We start from the raw sequence: 15,994 nt of genomic DNA, 5'->3' as shown, positions 1-15,994 counted from the left end.
ACGTGTCCATTTTTCAGCACCGTAAAGGCTTCACCTGTCCTCCTAACCTCACTAAGCCCTATGACATCCCATTTAATGCCATTTAATTCCTCGAACAAGACATCTAGACTCGCCTCGCTAGATAAGGTTCTCGTGTTAAACATTGCCAAGTTCAGATTCCAATGGCGGCCTGTCCGGATCCAGGGATTCTTAGCACCCTCTGCTGCGTCACAGGTCTGACCGCTGCCGTGGTCAGTTGCTTCGCAGCCACTGGAGACTGAGGGCCGTGGGTTAATTGTCACATTCATAAGAGGTTGTGGCCGTTACTACACCAGGGTTGCCAATCCTGCTCTGGTGAGGGAGTGCGTTACCGGCAATGGTCGCCGGTCAGGCCGCACCCCAAGCCCCATTCTGCAATTCCATCAATACGCGGATTTTTTTTAATCCGGTGGGAATTGTCCGGCACCGGGATTCGAGCCACGGTCCTTCTGCACGCGAGGCGGATGCTCTACCTCTACGCCAGCGCTGCACCTGATTGCGAGTTTATTTCCCCGAATTTCGAATAAGGTATGGTCTCCGATGCAGTCCCTCATCAACCGGGTGAGTTGAAGCAGGGAGAATGTAGCTATTGGAGGATCATTGTAACTGGATGTGATCATTGTAACAGGATCATTGCAACAGGATGTGAAAGGTCATAGCAGCAGCGTCTATGCAACTGCTCTGGAAGGCCGACCCACGGTCACCAAGGACGGTGCCTCTCCGTTGGTAACAAAGCCTGACTATACCCCGTTTACAGAACCGCGGCCTGGGCGCACCCATGTTGGATCGTGTGACGTCACTGGCCATAGCTGGCCTTTAAGAAGCATCATTTTCGCGCGCGGGAAAGAAATTTCCGTGTGCTGTAAAAGCCAGCTCACTCGATTTGAGTGTTTACAAACTTCACTGCAGGCGCTAAGTAGTACTTCTGACTTGCGCCCGAGCGCGATTCCCGTTAAATGCCACACATGTGCGATTTTCCGGTCCATTGAATGCGCTATACGGCAGTTACAGCACCTGTGTTTACACAGGCGCAAGTGAGCGCCCACGGAAGAGGGTACAGCTGATAACGCGTAACAGTTATATGCTGACCGCGTCAGCCGGCAATTAACGCTGAGTGCTGCACCTTTTTCTATCCAACGCCGGAATATGAAATGGTCACGGAGAGACATACAACTTCCACATTCATGCAAGGTTTTTTTTTTTTCACGGACTTTCATGGTCATAAAATCGTCCGTCCACAGCGAACCATTTCAGCGTACGCCAGCTATAGAGGAAACCTCCCAGAACAAGCTTCGGACAATTATTAATGCATGCAAAATTCTGTCCTGTTGCGAAACGTTACAGGCGCCAGTCAGGCTTTACTGTTGTACAAGAATACGTAGAATTAAAGGAAAAATAAAGACATCGGACAACTTTACCTTTAGCTAAACGCGTGAACAGGAAACAAGGCGATGGACGCTAATCCGAATGATTTTTCAGGATCAAGTGATCTCTGAAGGTTGGCACGCACTACCAAGTCAGACGCTAAGTCCTCATTCACAGCAACCCTCCAACACATTGTCAAATTCGCCCATCAAGCCGTGCCTGTGCTCGCGATGTCCACAGGCAGGCACCAGCGAAGGCCACGGCGAGAAACGCGCTCTAGAAGGCCAGCCATGGGGAATGACGTCACGTCGGCCAACAAGGCCACGCCCGGGGCGCCGTGCTGTAAACAGGCTATATAATCTAATACTTGTTGTCTTACCCCGGCCTTGCAATCGGGTCGATGCGCCCTGCTAAACCTCCACGCGGTGGTTTTTACTCTGCTCTCTTTTTATAGTAGGATGGGTCACTCCTACCAGCACATTGGCCTCTGAGTAGACGTTGACGACGCCGACTTCCTCGGTCGATAGAGAGTGAAGTAGTACAAGGTTTCAGGGTGGTCAGATAGAGGAGGAAATGAGGGTGGTGTCACCAAATGAAGGCGATGTTAACGGCTATATAAAATATACCGTCGTGGCGTCTTCTATACGCTTCTCTTTATTCCATGATAACACACGGCAGCGGCTTGAGTCCTCATGCTGACGCCACAACTCCAGGGGCGACACTGAAGAAACTGGCAGCCCTTAAAGCTCCCTCAGCGACCTGGAGAAGTTGCAGCCAGATGTGGGACTCTGCATTAAAAGGCCCATTTTTTGCTCACTAGTGCCCGCCTGCCTTGGTTCGAGTGGGGTGGTAACGCATTAGCTGCAGGCTCACCAGTACCATCCCTGGCTGCTGATTTGAGTGACCCAGACAGACAGACAGACAGACAGACAGACAGACAGACAGACAGACAGACAGACAGACAGACAGACGGACGGACGGACGGACGGACGGACGGACGGACAGACAGACAGACAGACAGACAGACAGACAGACAGACAGACAGACGGACAGACGGACAGACGGACAGACAGACGGACAGACGGACAGACGGACGGACAGACGGACAGACGGACGGACAGACGGACAGACAGACAGACAGACAGACAGACAGACAGACGGACAGACGGACAGACAGACGGACAGACAGACGGACAGGCGGACAGACAGACGGACAGACGGACAGACGGACAGACAGACAGACAGACAGACAGACATACGGACGGACGGACCAAAAAATTTCGCGCGCTTAGGGAGCCTAAGAAAAATTCGTCTTCAAAGTACTTACATATCTTAAAGGGGTCCTGAAATACCTTCCGCCGATGCGTGGATGTACATGTAACCAAATAAAGCAATGTATTAGCAATCTCCTCCCGCAAGAATTTTGTTGAAGCGATGAGTATTAGCTGAGAAATCGTAAATCAAAAAACGCGCATTATCGTCGCGCCGCGTTTCCTCCTCCTTTCAACTTACTCTCCGCTGTTGACGGCGAGCAAGCCTTCCCTCCCATGATGCTGCGCTCCTCGGCGGTGACGTACTTCCGCTATTTCGCTGCTCCCACAGCCGTCTGCTACGGGCAAGCTTTGTTGACACCATGAATTCCGCACTCCGCTCAAGGCTGGAAAAGCGAACGAAAAATCTGGCCCCATGTGTGCGGCGGCCTGGCCTTGCCCTTTCGCGGTGTACGTTGCTCCAGAACTTTGCTATCGGCGGCACGCGACTTTTTATCGGCGGCGAACTCGCAGCCGCACGGGCAGGATCCTGCGCTCGCTCCCTTGGATGCACAGCGCACTGTTTATCCAAAAAGCGCCGTATCAGATGTGGCCCCGCTGGTGCCGGGTCTTATTTTGTGGCGGTGGTAATTCCTGCCGGTGACATGTGAAAAAAGACATTTTGAACCGACACAGAACCCGATCACAAAACGCCAGTTCAGCTTGGGGCGACGCGTGGTGGAGAGCGGCAACGTTGGCAAAACATGCTCCGCCACGGCTCTGAGCTTCCTCGCGCTGGAGCGAGCACCATTTCTTTGACAATATCAAACATCGGTTGCCCTGGCAACAAGGCACAAACCGCTCTAGAAGTCAGTTACCGTTGCGTGATCCCGGTTCAGCTTGGGGCCCCACCTCGCGGCATATGGGCACTGCAGGCATACTACTCACTCCCATTTGGAAGTGCGAGATGCGTTTGGCATTACAGGAGGCGATGGTGTGTGTGTTGTGGACGCCTTTGTTTCGCGATGAAATGCGACGTTGTGCTTCTGCGGGTGGATAGTGCTTGCCATGGTCTGGATTATCTTTCTCAAGCGGCGTACGACTCAACCTCGCATGGGGTATGTGCAGTGTGCGTGGCTAAAAGCCATCTCGGCTTGTGCGCCGGAGTTAAGTGACTTGCTGTTCGTCCCCGCAAACCGCGCGCGAGGTGAGTGCCGAATTTACGAGGGGCAGGAGGAGGCAACCCATCGTCTGTCAATCGCGGTTCGTACTTGCAACGCATGTTGTGACGTTGTGTTCGTTCGAAACGCATCTCTGGATTGTTTGGAAGTTGAATAAAATGTATGCGTCAAACCCGGGCATTCGGCTCAGGGCGTTCTCTGCGATTGCAAGAAAGAAGTGCCACGGGGCTTCAACGCTTTCTTTAAGGAACGTACTCAAGTAAGAGAATATTCATGTCGTGTTATGGCCCTGTCGCATTCAATACAAACGGTTAAGCGTTTGTTTACACTTGTTTCGTTTGTCGTAAAATGTCCAAGCACTCCGGCACTCCGCTGGCAGATCAGCCGGCGAGCCGACGCTGAGCAGACGACTCATCTCTTTGCCGGAAGTGCGTGAAAAAGCCGCCCAATAGCAGGATGTCTAGCTCATGACGAACATCTGGGAATCGATGATGTAGACATGTGAAGATGGCGGCGTCCAAAAACACGAAGGAAAGGGTGAGAAAAAAGCGACCAACTTTGCAACAAAAGTGTGAGCTTTCCGCTGCGCGTAAAAGAGTAATACTTGGCACAGATGATGTTGACGACCCAATCTAACGATTGCGCTAGTCAATTTAGTGTGCTCAAAACGCCTTTCAGGGCCCCTTTAAAACATTGCTCGCTGCTCGCAGACCGCCGCACTCTCACAGTCGTACTTGACCGGCATCGACCTCCATTCGGAAGAAGCCAGCAAGCCAGGCTCACTTCTAAGTCGGTTGGACCAGTTGGCGCCGCTGCTGGCCAACCTCACCGCCTCCGGAGTGACTGCGCTGGGGGTGCTCAACGTCGACGCTAGCACTGGCGCCGAAGTCTTCAAGCCCGCCTTTTCGGTGCGTGCAAGAGTGAAATGCCTGCGCTTCTAGCCCTAAGGCAGAAATTTTGCACAAGTAAGGTGTGAACACGATGTTTAGGCAGGCCGCGATGTGATTGCGGTCAGCACGCTTACTTTTTATGAAGGTGGGGAAAGTGTTTGCGAAATGCATTTTAGAGCGAAAGCTCTGTTACTCAGTTGCGAACCTAGAAAACGCCTCCTTCCGTCGATCTGACCTTCAAGCCGAGCCAAGGTCAAGCCAGCGCCTCGTGCGGTTGCGCAGTGAAAGCGTCTAATCGCTCGTTAGTTCAAAAGGGAGCGGTGTTGAGGGGGAATGAATGAATGGCTTTATTGAGCAGGAGGCCGTAGGCCCTGGTTGGGGATTGGGTCAGGAGAAAAAAAAAAGTTTACAGTTAAAAGAACACAGTTCAATGTTCAAGTCATGGCTGTAGCCCTAGCTCCTTTCACATCTGTGTCCGGACACATAGATTAGAAACACGCATCACACTGCCTTGAACAGGCCACTCACAATCGCGTAGTTCGCCACACAATCAAGCGCGGAGGGGTCCGATCTAAGTAGGTCGAGGTGATCTTGCTCTGAAGATGGCGGGGTGAATTTCTGGATCAGTGTATCACGTCCTTTGGGGAAGGCAGGACACCTCCAGATTAGGTGACACAAGTTCGGAATGGTGTCCGTGTCACAAAACGGGCAGAAGGCCGACCAAGTGACGTTTGGAAAGTGCCATTTTCTAAGGATGTCCGGGGTGTAGGCCACGTTCGCGTGGGCTTTGTTTGCGAAAATTTCAGCCGATCTTGACAGTCCGCTTATGAGGGATAAGAAGCCAGGCGGAGACGCATCGTGTAGTCGCCTACGGCTCTCAGTGTGCAGTTGGCGACGCTGTTGGTGCCAGGTATTGGAGGGTTGCTCTTCGTGCGAGTGTGGGTCAGTGGGAGGTGAAAGAGACTGAAGACTCTCCCGGGCAGCGTCGTGTGCCTCCTGATTCCCAACAGCACTGGTGGAATGGCCAGGTGTCCAAGCCAATCTAATTTCCAAGTTTTTCTTCTGTATCGTTTTAATTAGTGAAAGAATCTGATTAGCAACGCCATTGCGACTGTACGACTTGTTCAGTTCTTGAAGGGCCACGTGGGAGTCGGTGATGATCCTAAAGCGCGTGGTACTATGAGCAGTGAGTTGGGGTTCCTGCTCCTGAAGTCTTCGAAGGGCGCCGAAGATACCAAGCAATTCCGCTTCTTCCATTAGCCCGAAATGATTAAATACACGATTTGATCCATTGAGAAGCGGAAGGTCTGGGCATCGCCATGCTACTCCCGCCTCATTACCTATTACGGCAGCATCTGTGAAGATGTCCAACTCATCTTGCAAGCGTTCTGCGCTCAGTTTGCTGATAAGCTGTTCACGGGCCTCATGTCGAATGCGTGGAATCGGCCGCTTTCTTATAATTCCAACCGCTGGCCTTTCCCAGGGGGGAAGCAGAGACGGAAGCGTGTCCAAATCCGACTTGCTATCGAGTTGGTCCCATTTCTGTAGCTTATAGCCCTGATGAGTGAGTTCAAGCCTATGTCGGTGCCGTGCTTGCGTTTCTTCGATCAATATATTAAGCGGAGGTAAAGGCAGGGCTTGTTCAAGGGTAGTTATTGGGGTGTGACGAGGAAGGCCCGTGACAGCACGAACAAGAGACCTGTACAGTATCTGGAGATCCTTGACGTGACGAGTGCTAAATTCATATGCAGGGAACCCGTACGTCAGTCTACCGAGGCCTATTGCTCTGCCGAGTGTGAGACAGGTCCGTTGGGTCACTCCTCCGTATTTGTTGGACATCCGAGTAATGAGGTGGAGTGTAGGGCGCCATGTGCAACGAAGTTGCCGTATCCACGCGTTTGGACTATTGCAGCTACCTACTTGTATTCCGAGTAAACGGATTGTCCCATTTTTGGACTGAATGGTGGAGTCACCTATCTGCAATGGTATCTGGAATGCTGGATTTGTTGCGGTGCGGCCATCCACACTGAGAAATTCAGTCTTTTGTGCAGATAGGGGAAGACTGAAGTCAGAAAGGGATTTTTCTAGGCTGAGTACAGCCGATTGAAGCTCCGCTTGCATGATCATGTGGTCAGGATAATCGGCAGCTTCCGTCCAGACAACAATGTCGTCCGCGTAGATCGCGAAACGTGCGGATGTGTCTTGTTCAAGTGTTCTTGCGATCCGATTCATGGCGAGGTTGAAGGGGGAATGAGTAAGGGCGCGTGCCCTCAGAAAATGGCACAAGCAGGAGCTGGCTGCATGCTAGAACAGCGACTGCACTGAGCAGTGTCGGTGTTCGTCTTGCGGTGCAATCGGGTTCGCGTCCTCTGCTCGCTCTCAGCAGAAATATCGCACTCTCGCTCTACAAACTTGGCTAAAGGGGTCATGAGGACGCAGTACTACATCGCTCGATTTTAAGAATTATGGTGCGTTCCAATTCGCGGACAGCTTGGTAGACAACTTAAGAAGTAGTCTAACTAAACGTCTAAAGGAGTAAGATTTAGAACGGCGCAGCGGTCAAGAACGCACCAACGCAGACGACAACCTCGTAGCAGACATGTTGAGAAACGTGGGCCGCAGGTTTCGTAAATAATATTATTGTTATTATTACAAACATTATGTGATATAAAAATAAAACAAAACCATCTTTACCACTAGTAAATTATACTAAATATTTCAATAAAAGAACAAATTAATTTCTAACAACATTAACACGCGAAAAGGTGGCGCTGGCGTCGTTTTTCAGTTTAGACAGGAAGGTAGCCTGCATCGTTGCTTACTTCAATGCTGTCTCCTCGAAGCAGTCTTCGTTGACTTCGTTCGAATTGGAACGGGGCTTAACATTGCGGACTGTCCGCGAAAACGGCAACGAAGACGTCTAAAGGGTAAATTGGAATGCACCCTTAGCCTTTGCTAACTCATTCAGCTCTATTCCAGCCACGACAGACGATTTTCAACCCAAAAAAAAAAAACTGGATATTGAAAAAACTTCAAATTTAGCGCCACAGTGACGTAATTCTAACATTCGAAAACTTGCCTTTACTACACTAATACGTCCTAAATAAGTAAATGTATCAGCCATTTGGGATCCCCGTGAAGCGTACATAATAACTGATGTTGAATCTCTGCAAAACCGTGCAGCTCGCTTCATATTCCGACTACTCACGTCATTCTAGCGTCACAGCACTAAAACGTCGCGCCGAACTACCGGATCTAGCACATCGCCGCCAACTTTCCCGCCTGTCACTGTTCCATAAGCTTTATCAGCATGTGTCACTTCACGATGATTTCTTTGAAACGCAATTTTTGCACGCCGCGACCATTGCTACAAAATTAAACGCGTAAATTGCCGCTCATCTTCCTTTACCCGGTATTTCATTCCACGTACCATAGCCGAATGGCATATTCTACCATCACATATCTCCTCTCAAAAAGACAACGCTAAATTTCAGGAACTAATTCAAGAGCTAATCTAACGCTTTGCTCCCATTCTGTGTTTTTGTTTCCCTTCCTTCAAAACATGCACCAATTTCTTTTTTCGCCCCGTATTTTCCATTTTCCTTTTTATTTTGTTGTGCTGATCGGTTGTACATTGTGTTCGCGTTAGAATTTTAACCATTTGTATTGTATTCGTGCCTTTTTTTCACTGTTATTATGCATGGAATTTTGCATTACCGTTATTTTCAAGGTCCCAATGTGTGTATATATTTGTGTTCTCGGTTTGAATATTCCCTTTTTGTTTTTGTTTTTTGTTTTTTATCTGACTTTTTTGTTACTCTTATGCAATATATGTGAAAATGTAACTCCCTATGTATTACCCCCTCATTGGGACCTTTAGTGGTATTGTGAATAATAAATAAATAAATAAATAAATAATATGGGACGGTGTGACGTAATAGGGACACACACCACAACTGCACTTTCGAGCTCAAGTGATACGCTAAAACGGATCTAGGGGCCTCACTACAGTCGCCCAGTCATCTGTATTGGCGGTGGCTTGGGTCGGTGGCCTTCAATCGCACAGGTACGACTCTGTGACGTCACAGATAAACGCCGGGAAGAGACTGGACAGTCGGCACTGGTTTACCTGTTCTTCTGTTCTCCATTACCTGTTTATCATAATTATTCGCTGAGTGTCTGGGATAAAATTTGTATCGTCGTCGGGACAAAACCGGAGTTTGCACTGTGAAACATGGTTAAGTGGCGCGGCAGGGACGGGACAAAAGTAGAGACCACACAGGACTAGCGCTCACAGTTCGAACCAACTAGCCCACATTTACGCATTGACGGAGTTTTCATTCAGCTCGCTAAGCAAGTATTTGTGCTTAAATTCGGAACTCTTTTTTTTTGGGAAGTTTGTGGTAGAAATATTTACGGGCCAAAACCAATGCGTGCCTATTCGATGGTCAGGAAGAAGGAAATGTCGAACCCGCTTTGGTATACGATGCGACAAGTTTACCGCTCACAAAACACAGCACCTACACCCGGGGGGGGCGTAAGTTTCCAGGGCGCGAATGCGTCTTTCAAGGTTGATTTCTTTGTTATTGGAGACCTCAATACATACTTGAGGAATATTCCTAAGCGAAGCATCAGGCTCCCGACCATCATCGTCATACGCCGAGCAGTAAGTTGGTCACCACGCAGCGCAGAAATTACCCGTCCTGCAAACTTTCGTCCCCGAGTGTGTGCCTCAGTACAAATCAAAGTAAATTCATTTTGTGTTGTGTATAATTACTATCGACAGCGATATGCAGGACGAGGTTTCCATTTCCGATACATGATGTGCGACCGGAAACGTTCCCGCCGCGCTTCCAGGCTATGCGAGAAGCTCTCAAGTCGCGCGACTACGGAGAGACCTTCCTCGGCGTAGAGCTGAAAACGTCGGGGGAGAAAGAGGCCTTCATCCAGCACGTCAAAGCCATGCAGTAAGAAGGTTTGTTTTGTAAGAATTTCAACAAACACCCGAAGTGCAAACACACAGACATGAAGATGAAGAGGAATGGTGCGCCCCGCGAAATTAGCGTACTCTTTTCGCCTGGAGATTTTTTTAACACGAAAGTGTTTTATTCCCGGATACACGAAGATTTCTCTGACGTCATATCCGTCACGGAAGTGACGCCAGTACGAAGGGAGCAGCATGTAAAGGGTGCACCCCTGCACACAGGGTCCTCTTGCGGGGAAGCAACCTTTAGTACTAAAGAGTACGTCATATCTAGGGTTGTTTGTTTTCAGGTTTTATATTTTAACACGAAAGTGTATTATGCCGAGATACACCAAGATTTCACTGACGTCATATCCGTCACAGAAATTACGCCAGTACACCTTTGCCGAAGGAACCCTTCAGGAGGACGTCGCTCGCCAAGCACACCCACAAGGCAGCCGCTGACACGCAAATTATGCTCAGCTGCAGATTTCGCTGTACATTTCACTTTCGTTTTTTTACCTATTCCCGTGACAGAGGAATCAACCACAGTTTTTTTTTAATATCGGACAAGTTCGAAGTTTTACAAATACCCTTCCAAGATAACTTCATTATTTTTAATTTTGACGTCGGCCAACAAAAACACTCTGGCTCGATTTACAGAATTCAACAAAGGCGGCGGTTAAGGCTGTTACCAATAGTTTCCCGTTTGTATGAGTGGCAAGCGCTGCTTCGTACATGATGCCTAAAAAATGTTATGTTGCACTGTTTTCTTACGCTTTCAGTGTAGCTAAGCTTAGATGGCTTAAGAATTTCATTGTAGTATTACTAGAAAACCACGCGCGTTAAACAGCACCCGTAATTCGTCCAGTTTACCTAATGCTGCCACTTTTAAGGGACACTGAAGTCTAAAATAAAGTTCCTGTATATTTTCACATTACAGTGTCATGCAAACAATTGCACCCGTCGTAGAAGCAGCAGATTAACAACGCAGAAAATGCCGACACCGTCAAAAGAGCCACCAGCTAAAATACATTTTTTCGCAGAGAACTTTGTGACGACACAAATCATTAGTGCTGATGCGGGGTTGGCGGAGCTTGTCTACGCGTTTTTCTTATAAGAAAATAAAAACAACAGTTATGTAGGAATGCAGAAACGTCAAATAAATTCGTATTTGGCGGTCATCACGAAGCGTTTCCAAACGCTTCGCCGCACAGCGTCCCACGTGACATGTGTGATGTCACTGAGCTTGTTATTCTATTCACCTTCTGTTAAAACGATCCCGCCGTTCTGGCTCTGTGTACTCGAGGTAGAGTTTTGGGTACTTCCACTTACGGACTGGATTCGGGCCTCAGTAGGTAGGTCTTTTTTTACCTTTTCTACTGCAGTTTTTCCCTCAACAATTTTTTAAATGCTGAGCATTTCAGTAACACACGATGTCACCCGCGTTGACGTCCGTAGTCCGCACCGCACCCCTCCCTACTATATAAAAAAAATACTATCCGACGCCCGGTTTCGATCCCTCGACCCTGCGGGTGGAACGCAATGTACATGGTGCTCTACCCACTGCGCTACAAAGCCGACACAGAATGGGACGCTTCGAACGCGCCTTATATCGTTGACTCATTCAAATGACTGCTGACGAGCGCTCTCTCGTCAGCAGTTGCCACAAGTGCAACAACATTAACGTAACACAAACTACTTAACGTCGTGCGCCCCCGGAAATGCTCTGCATTTGATCGTGCCCCTCGCGAGGGGGATGTTTCACTGCGTCTTCTCTCGGTCGCGGGACCCGTGGCGCCATCTGGCGGAGACGCGGCACAACTCGTAGCACTTTCTTTGAAAAAGCGCCTCGAAAGCGCGGCAAATATGAAATAGGGATGACGCGCTTTCTTCATGCCTCGTACTCTCGGCCATCTTTTTTATTGGGGAAGACCTCAATCGTGTTTTTGTTATATATGGAGATTTGATATGCTTTAGGTTGCTTCTGGTTCGGGGCGCAGCGTCTGACCACGTTTAATTTACGTTTCGTATCGCGCCAAGACACGTGTCACGTGGGGCGCTGTGCAGCGAAGCGTTTGGAAATACTCCACCAGGAAACACGAATTATGGGCAAAATAATTAGCGTAATTATTTCAAATTTGTTCATTAGCTATATATATATTGGTTTTGTAGGGCAGATGTTTCTGTTAGGTTATTCAGGGCAAGCATTACGCGAGCCTAGACAAATTGATGAAATTTCTGGACCTCGTCAGTAGCTCGAAATACGTTCCCAAATGTCGCCCTCAGGACACCTAAGCGATCCGCGCCACTATTCGCAACAGGTGGGACGATGCGGAAGTTGACGTGGAGCATGCGCTTAAAATCACATCAGCTTTGAAAACAACAGCCCATGCACTTCAAGCGATGCATGCGCTGCACCCCCCGCTGAGCTACGCTTGTAGGGACCTCCTAAATCGAATATATATATATATTTATATATATATATATATATATATATATATATATATATATATATAGTGTAAGTAAAGATTCGCATACACAGCAAGAACAATACCAAAAGAAGGTTGATTCACAAAGCGGCAATGTGACTTGGCTTCATCAGAGTACAGTCACATGAATTTGCTGCAAAACCATATTATATATATATCAGGGTGTCGAACCGGAACCGAACCGAACCGAAAACCGGAACCGAACCGGTATTTTTTCCGGAACTGAACCCGAACCCGAACCGTTATTTTTTGAGCACGCTGAACCCGAACCGGAACTGAACCGGAAAAAGAAATAACGGTTACCGGTTCATGCCGAAACGGTTCGACCCTCTGTTGTTGATATTGCACAGTCAATGCAATTCAGGCCTTTTTTTCTTTCCCGTACCATCAACTTCGTACTTGCTCGCGCACTTTCCCCTCCAGACAATTGAGCACTATCACGCTTTATGTAACAACAGGGGAAATGAATGAGCACCAATGTAGCATTGGTCTGTTGCTGCTGGAGGCGCGAGCGTAGTGCAAGCTGACCAAACGAAATGTCATTCTCGGCAGCTTGCGGGTGATATAAAACGACTTTGCCCTTCCCTAGCTGCGACTTCATTGGAGAAATCAGGCTGCAGGAGTGCTCCACTGCGCAACAGCGAAAGCTCACACCCGATGTGTGCAAACTTTTTGCATTTCATAATTTGTTGAAAAGGTCCGACACCTGCAAATTATTAATACTTGACAAGTGTGACCGCAGGAGCTGCTCAGTGGCTAAGCTGTTTGCTAAGCCGTTTGCCCAACTCGCTACATTGCTTCTACTGCTACTCGTTCCGGAGGGGAGTACTGCTGTGGACGAATTAAAGAGCGTCTACCCAAAAAGTCCCATCTCATGCTCCACGTGTCAAATTTCCCTTTCATTTTGTAACCGCATTATCTGTTATAAGATTCCGCAATGTAGCACACGGAACGATGGTAGGGGTTCAGGCGGTACGATGACATACTGATTGTAATGCACACTTTCGGTATCGCAAAAGGAATTGCAGTGGTCAGAGCAATAATGCAGTGACTGAGCGTAACTAAAGCTTACTTTTAACAAAAGTGTGGCTAACACATTCGATAAGGTGACAGCTAACAAATTATTCAGGGTTACCAAATAATCTAATTCATTGGTAGTATTTATGTGCCTGTTGTAGAATTTTTCTGTTTTGTTACAAACATAAAAAATGTGCGCCATTGTTATTAAGCGCTGGTATTTGAACACGCCCGTACGCAGGACTAAATTTAAGGCCTCAAGGTTAGCGTGATGGGCGATTGCATAGCGACAATTGCGATTTCAACAAAAAAGGAAAGGACAGAAAATATATCCCACCATCATATCTCTTGGCGTTGGCTTTATGAATAGTTGCTAGGACAACAGAAAGTCTGAGCGATAAAGAAGGTGGTAAATCGTCGCCACTTCATGTGTTTTTCTAATATCTCCTAATTGTTTAAAGTTTCCTTTGCAATTGCGCCACTGCCCTTGGGGAGCAGCACCATTTTGAATGTCAATTTGTGTTTTGATTTGACGGTCGTTTTAAACTAGTAAATGTTTTTTTTTCTAATTTTAGTGATAATTCAACTAATCAAACCGGCTCGCGAACCGGTTCAAGCTCCCGAACCGGTTCGCGAACCGGTTCGGTACGTGATTTTGTCGAACCGGAACTGAACCGGAACGAAATTATTTCACCCGAACCCGAACCGTAACCGAACCGGTATTTTTTTCGGTTCGACACCCTGATATATATATATATATATATATATATATATATAGAGAGAGAGAGAGAGAGAGAGTACGTCTGTACGTCTGTACGTCGCACCGTCTGTACCACCATTTTGGGACCTCTCTTCCCGATAGCGGCCGTTTCTAAATTATGACCCATCAGCATTCAATAGGCCCCAGTACTGGGCCCATGTAACGAATATCGGTAGTTTTCTCTGCCTCAGCGCGGTGCCTTATTCCCGCGTGTCCACGAAGTCCTGCACAGAGACGATAGTAACACTTTTTTCCTCTTCTCATTCTTCTCCTCGACCTCGAGGGACATCGACATCGTGATCCTGCAGACCCACCTGTCGCAGCAGCTCGCTGGCCGGCGTCCCTGCTTCGTTCGCCCCGTAAGCGCGGTCAACCCGCAGAACGGCTTCGGCGTCCCGAGCTTCGTGAGTGGACCAAAATCACGTTCGTGCTTCTCCGGCGACAGACCGCAATAGCAGAGGAGCTGCCCCATTAAAGGAAGGGATCTTATAGGCTTCGCCAAAGCCTTTAGCGCTGTGAAACGTTCATTACCGCTATTACCTTTTTTTCCCATGAACCAGCCGACAAAGCACTTCGGTAAACAGGTACAGCCTTCCAAATTTTTAATAGTATAGCGGGAGCGACGACCGATCAGCATGTCAGCGCCTCATCGCGGTGTCCACCGGCGAAGTAGGCGAGTGTACGCGCATGCGCATAGAACTATCTGCTTTGTGGAGCGTCGTCTACTCCGCTGTTCTCCTCAGGGCAACACACACCCCGTGTTGCTTATCTTGCAAGGGCGTTTCGCTACCGCCAAAGGTATCTATAAAAAAAAAATAAGCAGCGTGGGGCACAAGTTTTTATTTTCAACAAATTTGCTATTTATCGCATTATATCGCGCAGCGGCCTGAGCCCATTCCGGCCGAAGAACACCCGTCATGCTCTACTTTTATTTATCTTTCCAGTGGCATTCCTCACGCTCTCCGGGGAAAGTGATTCGAAAGAAAAATCAAACGCCCATTTGATATGCGCATGCGCTTCAAATAGCCGCGGTTTATCATGAACAATGTCATTCAGATGCAGTGGCAGAGGGTGTACCACCCTCAAGGCAGACGACACTCATACAGCAGATAGCCCTATGCGCGTGAGCGTACTCTCGCCTATTTCGCTGCTGAACCCCATGATAAGGCGCTGACATGCCGATCGGTCGTCACTCCCGCTATATTATCAAACATTCGGGAGGCTGTACATTGTTTGTCAAGTTTTTCGGGCCACGCCAAAGTGAAGCCATAAGTAATTAAAAATGCAAGCTTACCTCGCGATGTATAACTCACATGGTTTATGCGAGAAACCTGGTAGAAGCACGTTTCTTCCTAAGCCGAAAGCCTTAGGTGCCCGATTGGGCCGTCGTTATCACTGTTGTTGCCGCCAGGTCGAGAAAAGGGCCTTCGCTGTGCAGAGCAAAAATAAAAACGTGTAAAAGTATCAGGTTTAAATTCGGCTCTTCCCAGTATGAGTCCCACGCGCTCCCACTGTGTTACCGCTGCACGTTGCCAGCTGTGGAACAGCAGTTATTTTCGTAGTTGTTCCTCTCGTCCGTTGCACATAGGCGCTTGTGCCCCGGCCATGAACCGGGAGCACCGAGGGGCTGATGAGCCCGCTTAAAAAAATTCCCAAAATTATGCACTGGAAACGTAAACGTTGTAGAATAGGGCGTGCCACGCCGCTTCCAAACGTGATGGCACGGGAGTGGCACACGCGCACACCAGCCACGCAGAACTTTGATTTTGAAACTTAACGAGATTGTATTTTGTCTTCATGGCACGAGGGTACCGAAGGTGAAAATAGGGTCTGTACAAAATTGTAGAACTTACTGATTGGCCAAAGCGCTGAACGCCTTTGTCGACATGCAGTCCGTTGCCAAGGAGGCCGAAAAGGAGCTACGGAACAGACCCGACCTTAAAATCTTCCTGTCGTCAACGCTGGGCGCTTTCTGGTCCGTCGGCGAGTCCGAAACCGGGCACGACTTGGCCCTGGGCCGCCATTGCCTGGACGGAGACGTGTCCGACATGACCCTTA

At 48.5% G+C, this 15,994-nt stretch overlaps 1 protein-coding gene across 1 annotated transcript in view; it reads left to right on the top strand.

Moving 5' to 3' along the window:
- The first annotated feature begins 558 nt into the window (after nucleotides 1-558).
- The window catches only part of LOC144179916 (uncharacterized), a 17,078-nt gene continuing 1,642 nt past the window's right edge, over nucleotides 559-15,994 (top strand). Inside the window, exons 1-5 of the mRNA XM_077708337.1 lie at nucleotides 559-579; nucleotides 4,525-4,722; nucleotides 9,562-9,671; nucleotides 14,220-14,340; nucleotides 15,829-15,994. The exon at nucleotides 15,829-15,994 is cut by the window's right edge and continues 134 nt beyond it. Of these exons, the coding sequence (XP_077564463.1) occupies nucleotides 559-579; nucleotides 4,525-4,722; nucleotides 9,562-9,671; nucleotides 14,220-14,340; nucleotides 15,829-15,994 (616 nt within the window). The remainder of the gene's footprint in view (nucleotides 580-4,524; nucleotides 4,723-9,561; nucleotides 9,672-14,219; nucleotides 14,341-15,828) is intronic.

The sequence above is a fragment of the Haemaphysalis longicornis genome, unplaced genomic scaffold (genome assembly GCF_048455015.1).
Source record: "Haemaphysalis longicornis isolate Haplotype H1 unplaced genomic scaffold, Haemaphysalis longicornis Haplotype H1 scaffold_4, whole genome shotgun sequence".
NCBI lineage: Eukaryota > Metazoa > Arthropoda > Arachnida > Ixodida > Ixodidae > Haemaphysalis > Haemaphysalis longicornis.
This window is presented reverse-complemented; position numbering and strand designations above follow the sequence as displayed.